This window comes from Clinocottus analis, unplaced genomic scaffold, assembly GCF_023055335.1.
Source record: "Clinocottus analis isolate CAN_PGR_092001 unplaced genomic scaffold, fCliAna1.0.p SCAF_1, whole genome shotgun sequence".
Lineage (NCBI taxonomy): Eukaryota > Metazoa > Chordata > Actinopteri > Perciformes > Cottidae > Clinocottus > Clinocottus analis.
In genome coordinates, this window is record NW_027175820.1 from 12,142,155 (window position 1) to 12,160,848 (window position 18,694).

General features: G+C 39.8%; 2 protein-coding genes across 4 annotated transcripts; one reads left to right on the plus strand and one right to left on the minus strand.

Moving 5' to 3' along the window:
* Positions 1-340: 340 nt before the first annotated feature.
* caprin1a (cell cycle associated protein 1a) lies at positions 341-10,748 on the plus strand. Of its 3 annotated transcripts, none has more exons than XM_068604164.1 (17): positions 341-476; positions 2,198-2,332; positions 3,109-3,171; positions 3,946-4,032; positions 4,438-4,679; positions 4,864-4,946; positions 5,116-5,271; positions 5,366-5,418; positions 6,238-6,321; positions 6,437-6,598; positions 7,164-7,272; positions 7,420-7,481; positions 7,753-7,884; positions 8,653-8,812; positions 9,615-9,803; positions 9,929-10,032; positions 10,166-10,748. In XM_068604164.1, the coding sequence occupies exons 2-17, from the start codon at positions 2,198-2,200 to the stop codon at positions 10,250-10,252; spliced, it is 1,908 nt and encodes a 635-aa protein (XP_068460265.1). In that variant the 5' UTR covers positions 341-476; the 3' UTR covers positions 10,253-10,748. The 3 variants fall into 3 exon arrangements, with proteins under 3 accessions (XP_068460265.1, XP_068461122.1, XP_068422739.1); XM_068605021.1 differs by having other exon boundaries at positions 5,369-5,418; XM_068566638.1 differs by lacking the exon at positions 7,753-7,884.
* Positions 10,749-11,422: 674 nt separating this feature from the next.
* Positions 11,423-18,694, minus strand: nucb2a (nucleobindin 2a). The gene is made up of 13 exons (XM_068567941.1): positions 18,574-18,694; positions 18,050-18,190; positions 17,072-17,179; positions 16,020-16,152; positions 15,823-15,926; positions 15,024-15,209; positions 14,708-14,798; positions 14,555-14,613; positions 14,390-14,482; positions 14,157-14,246; positions 13,892-14,062; positions 13,576-13,636; positions 11,423-13,488 (listed from the first exon to the last, which is right to left on the minus strand). Exons 1-13 carry the CDS (start codon positions 18,595-18,597, stop codon positions 13,259-13,261), a joined length of 1,491 nt encoding a protein of 496 aa, XP_068424042.1. The 5' UTR covers positions 18,598-18,694; the 3' UTR covers positions 11,423-13,258.

Genomic DNA, 18,694 nt, shown 5'->3' on the forward strand with positions numbered 1-18,694 from the left:
AGTGTCTGCTGATTTGACTACGGAGATCGGAGTGTCTGCTGAGTTGACCGTAGTGTCATGGGCTGGAGAACTTTCTCTCTTTTCAACTCAAGTGTACACTCTTTATAACAACAGCAGCAGCTGAGTTTAGATCTAAAACCTTTTTGCATGGCGCCAGTAATATCCCCAAAACCATATGTGATGAACGTGCTCTGACATTAAAAGGTTGAAATCGTTTCTAACACAGGAGGACACACAACAGAAGAATGATGACTCCAATATCTAATTTAAATACATATATTTACAGTCAGGCAATCTGTTGGTTAGCAGAGGGGTCCTTGCAGGTGCTACCGTTAGCTTGCCATTAGCTCAGCAGCAGTTAGTCAGTGAGCCTGAGCATCCTTCCAGAAAAATACCACTGGAAGTTAAAGACTGCCCTTATCCAGCTAACGTTAAATCCGACAGCGGAAATCTCTTTGAAGACAAAGAGTATAAAGGTATGAGATTCATGGCTTCACCGACACATTGCGTTTTAACCTGTAACGGTATTTGTCAAATAAATGGTCTTTTGTCATGTTTAGTCGAGACGCCTGCACAGAGCGGGTTGTCACAGCGCCGCAAGATGGTCTTTCTTCTTCGCAGTTATTCACATTATTTCGACGACATATCGTTCCTATGAACACAGAGTAGCAGTTTTTTAATTGATTTAGTTTGAACTGACATCTGGTTACCTTGGGGCATTAGCGAGCGGCCCGCTGATAGCATTTCAGCTAACAATGGGGACAGGGAGATTATGACAAGTGTTTGCTTCTCACATGTATTTTATGCCACACGAGCTATCGATAATGTTGCGCCAGAGAAAGGCGAGCTTGCTAACCAGGCCAAGGAGGACGTCCAACATGTACTGCCACTGCGTGACTTGGCGTTAGTTACGTCCGTTCTTCTTTCTTCAAGATAGACAACGGTTTTTACTTCGTATAGAAGGCCGACATTTTAACTTGAGCTAACTTCCTCGTGTCACATTTTATAATTTATTCCAGTGGCTTTACAATTGGTCAACCCCAAGTAGCCAAGTAGCTACTTCGAGATAAACATATTACGTCATCATCGTTTTTATTATCTACTTTTTCCCCAAATCAAAGAAGGGTTGTTCTGCTCGATTCCGTCTGTATCAAGTCCTCTGGCCCAGTATATTGTGTTTGAGTCTGGCTCTAGTGTCCTGTGTGTGGGTCTGGCTCTAGTGTCCTGTGTGTGAGTCTGGCTCTAGTGTCCTGTGTGTGAGTCTGGCTCTAGTGTCCTGTGTGTGAGTCTGGCTCTAGTGTCCTGTGTGTGGGTCTGGCTCTAGTGTCCTGTGTGTGGGTCTGGCTCTAGTGTCCTGTGTGTGGGTCTGGCTCTAGTGTCCTGTGTGTGGGTCTGGCTCTAGTGTCCTGTGTGTGGGTCTGGCTCTAGTGTCCTGTGTGTGGGTCTGGCTCTAGTGTCCTGTGTGTGGGTCTGGCTCTAGTGTCCTGTGTGTGGGTCTGGCTCTAGTGTCCTGTGTGTGGGTCTGGCTCTAGTGTCCTGTGTGTGAGTCTGGCTCTAGTGTCCTGTGTGTGGGTCTGGCTCTAGTGTCCTGTGTGTGGGTCTGGCTCTAGTGTCCTGTGTGTGAGTCTGGCTCTAGTGTCCTGTGTTTGAGTCTGGCTCTAGTGTCCTGTGTTTGAGTTTGGCTTTAGTGTCCTGAGGTTGCGTTTGACTTCAGTGTCCTTTGTTTGACCCGAGACAAACTTAAAGTTGTTTCTCTAGTAAAGAAGGCGTTATTAGCCTAACTATCTTGAGCTTCTCCCCAGATAGACACACAGTTAGCTCCAATAAAAATGTGTGTGATGTGTGTAAACCTTGTAATTGCATAACAAAGAGCTCATAAATTGAAGTTGACATCTGTATAAGTATGCATATCTAAATGTTATCCCCCTGCTTTAGCACCTTAAATAATTGCAGGATTAATTCTGGACAACAATGATTTTTTTTCTTTCTAAAAAAATATCTGTTGTCCACACATAATGTGGCATAACTCTTATTAATCTACCCTGTCATTGGTAATTTAAAATGGAGCAGTTCATGACGCATACATTTTTTTTTTTTATTACTAGAGAAGGACTTCTAACTTAATTTATTTTCTGTTTATGCTTAGGACTGAACATGTTAAATCTTTTAATGTGTAAAATACATGTTCTCAATGCAGATGCCTTCAATGATGATTGGCAACAATGCTGTCCAGTCTGCCATTCCAGACCTGGGAAATGGAAATAATTCAGAGGCTATGAAGCAGGTTCTTGCTATGATTGATAAGAAGGTTCGCAATATGGAAAAGAAAAAGGTATTACTTGTTCTTGTGAAATTAAAATGTTTTGTCACATTTTCTCTTGTATAATTCAAAGCACTGTGATATTTCCGTTTAGTAATGTAGATGATGAATATGAGTTTAAGTATACAGCAGTGGCGGAATGTGGATTTTGTAGCTACGCTTGCTTTTTAACAGCTAATGGTAGATCCTGAGAGCTGTGAGTTGTGCAATGAGACAATAAGCTAACAGGGGCAAAAGATATTATATAATATAAACATTTGTATTATAACATAGCTATAACTTTGAATTATTAAAACAAATAAAAGTAATAATACAAAATGTAAACTTTGTGATATTGTTTAGGCCAGCAAAGAAGGCTTAGCAGGCCCTGACGGCCTGCTACTGGTATATAGGATATGACATAAATGACTTATTTATGGTCACACTTCTGATCTATTCTGACGGCATCCACCTTCCCCTATAGAAGTAACCACAATGCTAATAAAATGAATGATTGGCCCTCAAAATCACCTTTTGTCAATTACCTTGTGGAAAGCTATGTGTTTTTACTATTTTTTTTATTTTTTTTTTTACTATTTTACGATTTAAAAAACTTCCTCTAATGACATTTCATGCATTAACTTGTGAGACAAGTGGCATGCAAGAAAAAACAAGTTTTATTCAAGATGACTAATTGATATACAATCGATCCCTTTGATAAATTTCTGTTATGCAAGGATGTGATTTTTAAATAAATATATATTTTCATAGGTCTCTTCAACATTTTGTGTTTCTCAATATTCTTACAGTCCAAACTCGATGACTGTCAGACAAGGAAGATTAATGGAGAACAACTGAATCAAGATCAGCTGGTAAGATACGACAATGGCAGTTTGTGTATAACTTTGTATTTTAGTGTTGTCCCAATAACAGATTTATGACTTTGATACGATTCATATTTTAAGTATCTAAATACTAATACTAAAAAAAAACTAAAAATATAAAGAATAGTAGTTTAATAATAGATGACATAACATGGACCTTTTTAATTATTTTTTTTGCATTGATAAAAAAACGGAACATATTTTACGTCAATACAAAGTGGAAGAAAAAAATGACAATATGCCATGAAACAGTGAATTATTGACCTTAGTGTGTTTATACATTTTAATATGCTACCAGAAACTCTTAATTAAAATCAGCTCTGATCTGTTCAACTTTACATGTAGCACTGCTGCTTTGAACAGATTAGATCCTTGCAGAGATAGATGCTGGCAGTACTGTAAGCTATTTTGTTGAGATTCCTCGTACAAAATACTCTTGAGTGAATTTAGCTGTGCTTTCGTAAGCTGTGATGCAGTGTATATGTCTATGGTTTTTATTGTGAAAGGTAAGCACAGAAAAAGTGAAGCTTTTCATGCTCTACTGCCGACAAGATGGGAGTGATACAAAGTTTGCCGTCTTGGTTCAGAATGATGGAGCCTCTGTGTTATGATGTGTATAACCTTTGTAAGCTACATTACTTTATTGCCATATTTTGCTCTGCGAGTCTGTCTTGGTAAATGTATCCCATTCCATTTGAGATTTTTTTATTTTTTTTTACTTGATTCCCAAATTTTAAATTTTGTTTTATGATGTACCTGAAGGATGCCTTGACGAAGTACCAAGAGATCACCTACAACCTTGACTTTGCACGAGAACTGCAGAAAAACTTCCTGGCATTGGGTCAAGAGGTAAAGTCCTAAGTCAAGATTGTTCTCATAACATGCTGCTGCTATTATTGCAAAGTTTTTTTTTTCCCAATGCGATATTCCTCTGGAGTAACATCTACTGCTTATAAAACAGGGAACCCCGTAGTCCCTCTATATTAAGATCTTGCTTTAAAATATTAGGGCTACAATGCCCTATAGTAACTGATACTGTACTTCAGGGATAAGACCTGTGGCAGCATATTATAACAACCCTAGATGGCAAGTATTCCCCGAATACAGACTGCCTCAGTAGAGCTTTAAATATTAGAGGTCATTGAGTGAACAGGACATTGATGTGAATTGATCAGCAATACTTGTTGGACCCTGTACATGTACAGGGTGAAACGTAACAAGGTTATTAAATGTTTTTTGTCTGACTATCTGAAGATTCAAAAGGCAGTAAAGAAGACTGCTAGACGGGAGCAGCTGCAGCGAGAGGAGATGGATCAACAGCGGCTGAAGACAGTTTTGGAGCTTCAGTTTTTACTGGACCAGTTGGGAGATGAGAATGTCAGGCAGGACCTTAAACGACCTGACGCCACTGGTTCCCCTTTGCTCACTGACACTGACCTCACATCCCTTGATGAGTTGTACAAACTAGTGGGACCTGATAGGAACTACGACGTCAGGTATGAGGTGCTGCTAATATTTAAATGTGCATAAACTATGTACAGTGGTTACAGTGGTTAAATATGTTGTCTATAATGTGTGAATAGCTGCTTTTGTTTACCTGCTCAGCGTGTAAGACTGTTGAAACAGAGGTCTAATGGCATACTACCAAATTGTATATTTACTCTTTTGTGTAACTTGCAGGTTGACTGGCCAATATGAAGAGGCTTCGGTCCACTTGTTGGAACTAGTTGAGGGCCGAGACAAGGCCGTGGCAGGGACCACTTGTAAGTATTCATTGATCTTTCTTGTGATTCTCGACCCGTCTAGCAGTTTTATTCCCTGCATTTTGAATCTAAAAACGGTCCGAAAATGAATTGGGTAATTCATGCATATGTACAGTGTTATGCCATGTTTTTTTTCTGTTTTTAACTTGTCACACTGTCCTTGCTCCAGACAAGTCACTGAAGGACACTCTAGAAAAAGTGCTGCTGAGTGGTTACTTCGACCGAGTCCAAACTCATCAGAATGGGACGTGCGTGGAGGAAGAGGAACAAGGCGAGCAGACTGTGGTGGTTGAGTCTGTTTCTGGGAAGCAGCCATCAGAAGCTGGTAACTAACAGCACTTTAGCAGATACGCGTGTGTTACATATTCTTTCACAGATTTTCAGAAAAAATTCTTTACCTTTTTGCTTTTTCTGTCTAGAAGGAACGGCTATAGAAAAATACACAGAGCCAATTCAAGTGGAAACCACAGAGGTGAGATTTCGTTGAGTATTGTTTGGATAATTCCACTAATCCCAATTTGCAGTTGACAGTTGTTTTGGTCTTTGTCAACTAAGAATTCTAGAGGTGATTATTAGTATTTGAGAGAGGGAGAGGGAGAGAGGGAGAGAGGCCAGTTCTGTGCATAATCGATTACCGTGTGCGGGGGATGCTGGTTGGATTTGTAGCCGACTTGCTCTGACGTCATGCACACGTGGTCAACATTAATCTAATAAGAGTGATGCGGCTGCAGTAACTCTCCACTGACTGTGTGGCCCAGTGCATGATGGGAAATGCCTGGCTGTCGCCACATCAGAAAGCTGATTGGCTCTTAGATCTGACAGAAAACACCACTTATTTGAAGAAAAAAAAATGGTACCGTATGTGTAGTTGTAATACTTAACGCTAGATTGTTGACTATTGGTCTCATGTTTAATCTAAAAACGTATCTTGTGTGGTTGATAATACAACATTGTATTTATACAGCACATATCAAAACTAATAGTAGATACACACACTTACAGGAAGTCATTTTTTCTGTGACTTCCTGTCTATACTTTAAGGACAGCCCAATATTGTCCGATTTGACCACAGTTTTTTGACTCCTCCCCCTGTTGTGTTCGCCAGCTCTTTCTAACGCGCCTGTTAATTTGCACACCAGGATCTGCATTTTGTCGATAAAGTTAAAAAAACATATTTATTTTTTTTGGTCAGGATTTGTGGAATTATACTTGCATTGTTTGAGGACAGTCTTGATTTTTTTTTATTATTGTATTACATTGTCTTGCTTATTTTCCTTTTCTTGTGTTCTAGTTTGTAAACAGACAGTTCATTCCGGAAACCATGTACAGTAGTACAGACAAAGACCAAGTGGAGGAGTGGGCAGTGGAGGCTCAGGTAATACTACACTACTACATCCAAGTAATTTATTCCAGTATGCATATCAACACCTTGTCAACACCTTGTTTTTGTGTGTACTTTATTGTGCCTGTCACGTGTCTATGTTGAATAGATGGTGAATTCCCTCCAGCACCAGCCCCTTGCCCAGCTGGCTACAGAGCCAGCCGTTACTGTGAACTACGGCAGTCCCCCACCTGCCGCGGACCCAGTGGTCAGGAAGCAAGTTGTGCATGACCTCATGGCCCAAATGCAAGGGACTTACAACTTCATGCAGGTAAAAAAAGGTCCTGCATATGCTGTTGTATCCAGATACATGTCATCACTGCTCAGAGATGGACACTTAATGTGTTAATCATACATTGAGATATCTAATTGATTCATGCATTTAAATTTTTCTCCTTTCGCATAGAGGTCCCTGTCAAGCAGTCAGTTATAGAAAGTCATATTGTAAGACACTTTGTTTTATAGGGCCCTGTTCAGAAACCAAATTAAAATATCACACCACAAACTGAAAAACCGTCAACAATAAAAAAAGGAAATAGAAGAAAAAAAAAGGTAACGAACATGAAATGGGACCATGTTAAAAATGTATTACGGTAGAACAAATTCCATTAAATTGAAAGTATATTGCAGGAAAATATTTAAAAGATGATACTGATACAACCAGCTTTATTTTCTCAGTCGCTCCAAGCCTTGCATGTGGCAAATGCTTGCTGACATAGGAGATTAAACTCAGCTCTTTGAGTGAAACGGTAGTGTCCAAGTTCACAGAAGACTGCACTGCTCCTACTTCTGATCCATGACCCAGCAATGTATTTACTCTCCTTTGTTTTTTCTAGGACTCCATGTTGGATTTTGACGGCCAGGCTCTGGATCCAGCCATTGTGTCCGCCCAGCCAATGAAGCCTGCGCAAACTCTTGACCTGCAGCAGATGGGCTGCCCTTCAAGTGAGTGCCGGTTAATTTACCATAACTCTGAGCAATATATTCTATTGTTTAAGGTATTGTCACTGTTTAGTGATGTGTATATATTATCCTAAAAGCGTTAAACTCTAGTTGGCAACATTATTTTATTTAAAAAAATTTCCCAAACAGACCAATCGGAGTCCAGACTTCCTCAAACAAGTGCAGTGTCTGGACCACAGGAATCTTCACAAGTAAGTAGAGTGGACACACAACAAGAAACAGTTGCTTTATTTTGCTTGAAAGATAGTACAGGCTATTTCTTGTGCTGCGACGGGGATCAAATGCGATGCTCTCTGACGTGTCGTGATTTACTTACTGTGTATGACAGGGATACATTGAAATATTTTTTATCTGATAACAATATAGAAAGGAGATTTTAGGTGATAAATCGGAGAGCCCGTCTTTCCCACTTACCCCTCCTCAATCCTTTTTTTCTTCTGAATTCCCTCATCCCGCCCCCAGGTCTCAATGTCTCTCTCGTCTGACCAGTCTCCCACCCCATGTTCCCTGTCCTCTGCTTTCCCACCTGTCTCCAAATCCACCCATACTGGAGGCATCAATGTCAACGCCGCACCATTCCAGTCAGTGCAAGCGGTACGCTTTTTATCTGGAGTCTTAGTAATTCATACAACAGTGACCATGTTTTGACTTATTTACTAAATTATGTAGGAAAGTGTCAGGTTTTGGATTTGTTTGTAAAAGCTAAGGATAAGCAAAGTCAATCAAATATTTGACAATGGCTTATTAGTAGCAGCGTTCTTTGTAATTAAGGAGCAGTGTGCTGCTGTGACGTACTGGAGGGTCAGTGTCTTGCTCAAGGACACTTAGACATGTAAACCACAGGGATTGAACCGGCTACCTTGTGGTTTCAGGACGATCGCTCTCCCCGTAAGCTACAGGATTTTACATAGTACAAAGTACACGGGCATAAAACATCGTTATGCCGTTATCAGGTTACGCTTGCGCATGTGCGACTCGCTGATTCTTGGCCTTTTGCCAAAAGACTACCTCTGTGAGATCTCCGTGAAGTCAGCTTTTCTGCTGTTGCTTCTCTCGAAACAGAATACAGATCAAGCTCAATATTGAACATGAATGACAGCGGCTTTATTAAATCTACAACCCCCCCGTATTAAAAAGATTTCTAGAGCAGCTCATTGCCGCCACGAATACTGATACAACATGATGGCTCACACATCACATATCATTTTTTTTGTGGTGGGGCATGAACATGTTTCTTCCTCCAAAGTGGGGTGTGACAAAAAGGTTTGAGAACCACTGACCTACCAAACTTACATTACACCTGCTTCTCAGTTATTCTATCAGAATAAATGGGACACAAAAAACATTTGTTTTCTTTTCCAGGTATTTAATCTGAATGCACCTGTACCTCCAGCCACTGATGGGCAGGCAGATCCTCTGAAGCAGGCAAGCCAGTTCCCTGGTGGCTACGGACAGGGCTTTAGCAGCCAGTCGGAGAGTACTGCAGACCAGCCTGACATCACACAGGAGACATTACAGTCAGGTGAGGGTATAGTTTTGGCTGGTTGTATATCTTAAGAGCAAGCCGTTAATGTGCACTGTAAAAACTTTTAACATTGTTTTGGCATCACTTTTACGTTCACCCGACAGTATAAGGAGAAAGGAAAAAATTACACAAATGTTTTTGTATAGAGCCCCCAAAACCTTTAAAAATATATATTTAGTTTTGTACAAACAATATATTATTTTGGTAGATAAATACATTAAATAGGTCAGGATTGCAGGGGGTCTCTGTGCTGCAGGACAAGATATCCCTCTGACAATAGTGAAGTTTAAATAAGTGTTGATCAGCAAGCCTCGGCATGAGGCAAAAAGCTGCAGCTCTATCAGCTTGCAAAAAGTTATTTTAAACTGCATGACACACACACACTCAACACACACACACACCTGTTTATCAGTATGTTGACACTAGAGAAGCAGACTGGACGTTGCACGTCCCTTTCTGTGAGAAGAGATGAGAACACAGAATTCTCTTCCTCTTGACGGGTTAGAGCCAATTAAATGTTACTTTTCTTATGATATGTTGATGACGGAAAACCATGTATTAAAGAGCCGAACGTCCGGCTGTTCGGGGTGTTGTCTTAGACGGTCAAGCTGCGTTGACTGGACGACTCCCTGCCTTTGCAACTGCAACTGCAACTTTACTTGCGATCGAGGAAATAAATTACAAAAAAGAGAAGTTGTCGAACTGAATTCTTCCAGAGGCTACACCAGGCTTCCAATAATTTTCACTCTAACACCATGATCGACTTATGAAATCTCTGGTTTCATTTGCTTCCGTCCAGTTGTTGGTGGGTTCCAGCCCCAAGACCATGTCCTGCCCTCAGCAGGAGGCCACGAAGAGTCCTCTCCAGGCGCAGGGTTTGGACAGTCAGGACAGTCTTTTTACAACAGCAGGGCTGTGCCCAGAGGTGGACCCAGGAACGGCCGGGGCATGATTAACGGATATCGGGGCTCCTCCAATGGATTCCGAGGTACAAGCATCAAACTATGTTTTACAGAGATATAGTGTTCGTGTGGCCTCATGATTCACTCTAATGACACAATGCATGTTAAAATTACATAAATCTGTGTTAATTCTAATGTATTTTGTCGTCAGGTGGATATGAAGGCTATCGCCCTCCTTTCTCAAATGCTCCCAGTGGTTATGGTCAAACCCAATTTAACACGTCTCGGGACTATTCCAATAACACCTACCAACGGGTAAGGGGTCTCTTCATTATTTACTTAAATGCATTTTGTGTCAAAAGTAATATATAATAATATCTGTTGTTTGGTTAATTTTTTAAGGATTTTTTTTTGTAAGATTGACTGTTATTTTCCCTGTTTCTTCTAGGAGGGATTTCAGCAAAACTACAAGCGGGGACCGGCCCAAGGACCTCGAAGTTTGTCAAGAGGAAATGCTCAAGCAATGAGATCCTAAAGGATCCCGAGGGACCGTCAAGTTGCGCCACGTTTAACATTCAGGATTTTTGAATGTGTTCGCCCCAGCTCACTTTTATAACAATGTTTTGTTTCTCATTGGTAAAATCTTTTTTTTTTTTTTTTTAATTCTTGGCCTACTTATCAGTCAGCCTGTCTAGATCCTCTTAATGTTCTAAACACAAAATGCTGAACTTCTCCACATGTAGGATTATCAGCAAGTCTGTGTGATATAAAACAACATAGATATTCCTGTAAACTTGAAAGATTTCATTAATTTATTTTTTGTACAAAATAAATGCAAAAAATACCCTGCCACTGTCGATCTGATTCCATGAGACTGATTTCCTTCTGCCCTGTGCTGTCAGACACTTTCCTCTTGATCTTATAATTTTCATAAAGGCATTTGTGTTACTTTCTTTTTTTTTCACCCGTCACCTCTTTGTACGCTGATATTATTGGTTGAGACTGTTTCAATAAAGTTGTGTTCTATTACATACTGATTATTGATACTACTTTGCTGCTTTGTTTGCATTTGAGGTTTTAAATTCAGCTATTTTAATTCTGTATGTGTTTACAAGTCAGATCGATGTGTTTGGTGCGACGGGTCTTCTGCCATTATGACGTATGGGAGTACCAGCAGTTTGTCTTCTGTCAGTTGGATCAGGAAATTGAAGTCATAAAGTAGACGTAGAGCATCTGTTAAATCACTTCGATGGCATGCATTCTTGTTTGTAGAAAAGCAAGTCAATCCCAGTGGAAATTGAAGTCTTGTTCACTGAAGGTTGTGGCTCGTACTACACGTATACAGGCAAATCAGGCCTGGACATAGTTGATTATACAATAGTATTTATACTTCAAATAAGGTGCCATTGCTTTGTTTTTAATGCATTGTATGGAGTATGGATTATCTATATAGTTAACAGTTGCTGAACATTGTTCTCTAAGACAGTGATGGGCCATTTAAGTGATAAAATATGGTACACAAACAGGTAATACGTGTTTTATCTTGAACTGACGTGGTGTACAGTACCAAAATGACCATTTTATCCAGCAGCAATCAGAGAAAAATCTGTATTTTATGATGCAGTAGTCTCTAAGGAACACTTGGATCACAGAAAACAAATTACACTGCAAAACATTTAAATTGCATTCCATATCTGAATTTTGTAAAAAGTTCATTCACAATATGGCAGACCTATTATCTCAACGGATGCAAATGAAGCCCTCTTTAGTAAAAAGTGGCCAATAGGTAAACACCTAATTGCCATGTCCGGTCTGCCAGCTAGAAGACACCACAACATTGCGTGAAAAAGCCACTTGGACAGCACAGCAATTATACCAAACTAATAATTTGTAAGGAAAATATGCCATCCTGTGTTTTTTAAATAAGGACCATGTAATGCATGTATTTGGTGCCAAATACAAGGATGTGAACTGAATGTAAATTCTTTAGGTATTCATATTACTTTTTGACTTTAACAGACTATATAATAATCGGACAATAAAAAGACATTGGTAATATCAGACTGTGCTCTCACCCAGTCAGAGCACCGACCTTTTTACTGATCAAATCTTAAAACTAACTTAGTTAACCAAATCCAGCACTTGTTTCAAAAGAGATGAAAGACAAAGGAATAAAACACATTTTGTGTACAAACAATAAACCAGATTTGATATGCCAATCATGCTATGAAGCGTAGCAAAGAAAATTATTTCAGAGGTCCAACATACTGGAAGTAACCTAAAAGCTAAAACTTGAGTGTAAGCATCTGCAGGAGTTTGGGCTGTAATGAAGTAGGGGAAACATTTATTGAATGCAGAGATGTTCCACACTTATCTTTATTTAAATAACTGAGCACCTTTATTTATTTTGACATCAAAGTCGGTGGAGAGCAGCTGCAGTGTAGCCCAAAAATGGCCAGTTTCTGGAGACCTGTACCAGATGTATTCTTAGGTAGAGGACGCAATTTCTACCAGTGAGAAAATAAAAAAAAAATCGTACTGCACATATGACGAGATGTTTTAAGGTCGTAAACAGTTAACAGGTTATGAAAGCAAACATGATCAATGTGACGGGAGTAGCAAAAGGGTTGGTAAGTCCTGACAATGTGAGAACGCGGAGCGGTCTGGCATCTTGAGGGTGTTCCTGATTGAAAGATCGGACTATTTTGTGACTGTGGCAGGTTGAGATAGTGGAAATAAAATACATTTCTACAAAGAGCTGATGAGAGCAAATGACCTGTCCGCTCTTTGTAGAAATGTATTTTATTTCCACTATCTCAACCTGTTTACATAAACATAAGGTCTTGAATTAAATGGTTCTGGTTAAGACATGAAGATGCTGCATACTGGTTAAAAAGGCCATAAATGACTCTTTTAGGCTTTTAAATGCTATAATAGAAAATCTTTAAAATGTCTAATTTTCTCAAATTTCAGATACAGCCCAGCAAAACACATTTCACCATAAATCACACATGTAAACTGATCTCTTTTTTAAACATGTTTGGGGGTTTCTTGATAGTCAATAGTCAGTATGTCAAATTTAAATGACCTTTTACACCTTACACCCCTTCAACAGCTGCACTGTACATATGACTTGTAGAGCCAGTAGCATTGTGAGAATTGTTAAGTTTCTGTACTTTGAACAGGAAGTAAAGAAAGCTCACCAAAATTCGATTTTTGTATAATTGTATTACCAAACATTCTTGATAATTTCTCATGTAATCAAACACTTCTTGAAAATGTAACTGCACATTTTAAGATGTACACCCTCGGTTGGTCAATTTACTATTGTAATTGTGTTATGTAATCCAAAGGATTACAGTTATTATCAAACACTGGTATCATTCAGCAGGGATTACTCTTATTCGTCTCAAATGCACTCCAAACCCCTAAGTCATGCTGGTTTACGAGGCCTATTACTCAGGAGGAACTGCCCCTCTGCACGCTGAAGCCGAGGTGCTGCAAAAGTCTGGTTGTGGAGGTTCAAGTTCTGACGTCATAGTTATGGCAGGTTATGCTGGACTTGTGCAGTTTCGTGGTGGCCTGGTGGAAGATCCTGGTGTGTCTGGGGGAGACCTTGCTGGGCCAGGTCTTGATGTTGTGGTTCATGGTGTTCCTGAGGTGTATAGTGTTGAACTTGGGGTGCAGGTTCGTGCCCCTGCTGTTGGGCCACTTGTTCAGGATGCAACTGGTTGTCAAACGCGTGCATCTCTGGGATACCATTTCCTTCAACTGTAACAAAGAAACAGTTGTAAGGTTTCAGAGGTCAACCAGCAAAATTAAACAGTCCAAAAAACTAAATGCATGATCAAAACTCACCATGAACCTCTGGAGGGAGTTCTACATTCTGTGTTTTCAGCTTTTCCATATGCTCAACTGCCTGTAACAAGGTTCATACAAGGTTATCTTATATCTGGTGAGTGACAATCAGAGGAATTTAAAGTTGTATTTTTACAAATTGTATGTCTTCTTATTGTTTTAAGAAAAAAAAAAAAGAAAAATATATATATATATATATATATATATATATATATATATATATATATATATATATATATATATATATATATATACACACACACACACACACACACACACACACACACATATTTCAAATGAACGTGCCACTCCTTACCTGTTGCAGCTCTACTTTTTGTGCATTAAGCTGCTCCTGCTGTCTCTCCAGCTCTTCTCTCTGTTTCTGGAGGTCAACAGCTTTTTGGTTGAGGTCCTGTTCCTGCTGCTCAAGATGCTCCTCGAATTCTCTCATCTCCTCGTCTGTGTAAGCCTGGTTCTGCTCAAGAGTCTGAGGAGCACAGAGTGAAGACAATGTATTAAAGTCCTACAAAATGGTTTTAAGATTACATTACTGTTGATATGATGAATTGATTGTGTGTCACCTCCCAGCTGTCTGGTTCCAAGAATTCTTTTTTCTTTGTAGCAACCAAAAACTCATCTAAAGAGACAAGCCTGTCTTTGTTAGAATCCACCTATGAGGAAGACAGCAGCAAAGAAATAAATCACACATGCTATTTATTGACAGAGTTATGCAATATATAACGGATAAGAGGCTCCATTTAAAGACAAATACAAAAAAAACGTTTCATTTATTTTAGTTTGCAACTTGCTTTACCTCATTCATAACATGCTCTCTCATACGTAGCCTCTCTTCCTCCATCTCCACCATATCATCCTCTTCATTGGTGGGGTCATAGATTTTTTCAAGCTAAAATCACAGACTGTCAGTACAAAGACCATTCACTGAAACATTTCAAATTTCCTGATGTCATGGCTTTACCTCTTTGGTGAACAGTGCCTCCAGTTCCTGTTCATCAAAAAAGCCATCTCCATTGGCATCTTTATTATTAAGAAAGAAAGAACAAATACCATATAATACAGTAAAGATTATTTCACTCTGGAGATCATCCTTCCTGTCCAGTTAAGGTCTTACCATGAAGGTTGAAAAAGGTTTTGGGGTCAAAATCTTCAGGGTCCAAGCCATCCGCTTCCTCCCACACCTCCTTCAGTTGATTCTGGCTTCCCTGCAACATGGAGGCAAAATTGCATTTTAAATACAACTGTATGAATAACAACACATTTCAACATCCTGGTTGATGGCTCACGCATCAAGGCTGGACATAAAAACTACCATGTACAGTTTGCAGAACTGTACATGGACTTAAAACTGCATTACGAAATAGGACAAAGTTACTCTTCATTGGATGAAACAAAACACATCGTGTCTGTGTGATCTGAATCAGACTTACTGGGTGGTTGACTTTCGGGTGGTCAGCATGTTTCTTCTTCATCTCCTCAAAGTGCTCCTCCTCTTTTTTTCTTTCATCCTCGTCCAGTGTTTTCAGATGTTCCTTTCTGTCATGCTCTTTTGTCATTTCATACTTCTTGAAGTCCTCGTGTCTCTCTTTGTCATAGTTTTCCAGGTCTTTAGTAGCCTTAATGCGTGGGGGAGAATTACAACGGTTGGAAAAAATCTGCCTTGATTCAAATCATTCAGTCAATATAGTGCAAAGTCTTCATATTTTTCTACATTGTTAGCCCATCTGGAAACTGAACATCTCATGTATTAAACTGTATGTGACAGTACTGTTTACTAAGACTTCTGAATGCTTTTACCGCTCGCAGACTCTATTAGTGTCTGTTGATTCGATGAGGTGTGAAAACCAACCATCAAGAATTCAAAAGTAAAAACTAAATTGTAGTAATGATAAAAAGCAGTTTCAGAGCAGCTTCCCATAATGACACAGCTGTTCTCTACACCTCCAACTGCCCACCTTTCTTTCCTGGATGTTCAAAATGTTAAGCTGTCTACAATCCCCTTAATAAATGGTCATTCTTTTGCCATTATTAGTGGCTTATAAATAAAGTGCTTGTGTGCGGTCTTGTTTTAACTTCTCTCCTGCAGAACTCTACTACAACATTTCTGTAAAGTATGTACTTTCCATCAGGATATTACTTCCCTTAAAAATGTCAATGGCAGTTAAAATAAGGGAAAATGTGAACATGTCTTCAATTAAAAATGTGGTGGGATGAATTAATAACATTTACCGATTTAATGAGCCGATCCAGGTCATCCACTTCAAATGTATGTGGGTTCATGTGGTTCAAGTACTCAAACTGTTTCAGCAAAACCTGGTGGTCAACTGCCATATCTGTCAAGGGAGTAATCAATGACATTAATCAAAACATACATTTTACTTTAAATAGAAATTAAAACGAAATAGAAATTTTGTTGCGCAACATACCATTCCCTCCTTCAAGGTCTTGCTTGGCCTTAATCAGAGTTCGGAGTCGGCTGACCTCCTGCCTCTTCAACTCATCCAGTTTGGTTCTGACATGGTGGCTGACAAAGTCCAGCTCTTTGGCCAGCTTACCTTGCTGCATTATACAGGAATGAATTTGTTCAAACATTTTATTAATATGATTTTCTCAATTTAAAATGATAGGCGCAGTGGACCACAATTCCTCAAAAAGAACTGAAAAAACTATCGGTAGACATCACAATCGGTAGACATCACTCCAGTAGGAGCAAGCTGAAATCGTGGCACGGCACCACGTACCACGTTAAGGTGGCGATTGCGGAGGAGACAGCGCCTATACTGTGTAATAATAATAAAATAACAACCCGATGCTTCGTTAGTCCAGCCAAGCCGTCAACTACTTTATTTACGTCTTTCTCTTTTCACTCGAAACATTTCTCCGCACCTCTCTTTCCGTTTTCCTCATTCAGAATAAAAGCCCCAGAAACTTACACTCGAACACCGTTTCCTAGAGCGGCACCCACATACACAATACAATAGCTTACAGTAGCAAACTATCACAAATAGTCTGGCGTGTAAACTCACGCAAATAAAGAGTGTTGTAAAAGCAGTTTTGAGGACTGTGAGTATGGCACTCTGCTGCATTAAAAATTCCCTTCAAGATAAAAGCATAGGGTCATTTTTGCCCATGCAAAAACCCATGACTCACTGAAAACGGGTCTGACACCAGCATTCTACGAGGTGCCGGTGCCACGACTTCAAAACTAGTGACAAATGCCCCGGCATCTCGTAGAATTGGTGGCAACTGCTCGTAGTGCCCCGGCATCTGAGGTGGGAACCGGAAGTGCCACTACGTAATTAGTGGCATCTGAGGTGGGAACCGGACATGCCTCTATGTGGTGCCGGTGCCGCGATTTGAGCTTGCCCTCTCTTCATTTCTGGACAATTAAAAGCCCACAATTTTGAATTGAGTAGTGATTGACTTGTAGTTCACAGAGGGTTGGTGGAAAGAGAGAAACAAGAGAAAAGTAGGATACCTTGATGTCTTCCATGTCTGTATTGTGGAGCTTTTCTCTGAAATGCTGATCTTTCTCTAGAAAATCGATGACTTCCCTGAGGTAGCGGTCGTAGTGGAGTCCTGTATCCTATAAAATTGAACAAATCAAATTACACTTAAATGTAACATATCACAGATGACACACCAAGTAATCCGACAATAATCGTCACTTATTTGAGAGATCTGATGCACAAAGGATATGCGTCTGCTGACCTCGGTCTAGATATTTGATAGAGAGAAAACAACTTGTCCATAAACTGTATTACTACCTTCAACAAATTATCATATGCTGCAGCTATTTTGTGTTTAAAGACCACTTATTTATTTATCTCATGAATAAATATGCATTTGTATGCATTCCCACCTGAAGACAGAATCTACATGGTATTTGTTTAAACTCTGTTAAGTCAGTATGTCAATATTTAACATGGACACTTTTTCCTGAGGCAGAAATTGGAGACTGCAGTCTGTGCAAGCACAAAGCTACAACATCTGGAGCTCCATGTTACTGATGGACTGGATTTGTGCAATCATGAGTTTTGAGTAGAGTGCCTGATTGAGGTAATGTAATTGCAGCACAATGAGCCATAAGGCCATATCTCATTTAAATTAGTCTGGATGCTGTTATCACGCTCTCTCTTGTTTATTGTCCATGAAGCAGTTGATAACAACGACCTAACGGCATAGCAAATCCCAGCTGCCAATTGATGCTGTAATTATTTTTATATGAAACTAGATCCAGGCTACTCCAAGTTACCAAAGCCTGCACACATTCTGAATGCATTTATGAATCTTCATGACAATTTGAAGCAAAAAATAAATCTCAATATTTGTAGATTTGTAATTAATTTAAACAAAGTTTTCATTGCTAAATGTGTACAATTGCATTGACGGACTACCAACTAGGGTTGTATTACAAGCAGGAATTATGATGCTTAATGCATGCATGTCTTCTCACCACACTAGCTGGTGGCTCTTCTGTTTTTTTCTCTGGCTCCTGGACTTTTGTCTTATCCATACTGATGGGCACTGCCTCTGAGCAAAGCAGCTGGACCAGCAGCAGAAGCCAACCGGTGTGACGGGCCCGGCTCCAACACATCTGTAAATGAGAAAACAATTAAGGTGAGAAGTGGATCAGCTGTTTGCATATGACACTATTATTACTATATACGATACTGTATGTGACATGAACAGTCAACGTCTCCCTGGATATACACGGGCCGCTGTGTAGCCAGCTTTCTCATTTACCCTCATGAAAAAGCTGGTGCAGCCTGCTTAAGTTGCAAATTACCGGGTCGCTACTAACCTCCACAGGAAGCAGTTGGTGTTAGCTGGAGCGCTGCCACTGACATATATGGCTAACATTAATGAGACTCAAGCACCTTAGCTACCCGAGTATGTTTTTAGTCGGTTCGTGTTGCTATACGTAATGTTAAGAGCTTCCTTAAATAGCTCTTATATATGCGTCACCCGTATACTCACTGTTTTATGAATCGTGGACCTCATCTGCTCTGATTTCCTCTCGTTGCTTCCTCTCAGCTGGGAGCTCTGTCTGTCGGCAGCTACCTCGCTCGCTAGGCAGCACGTCAGGTTGTTTGCGTGG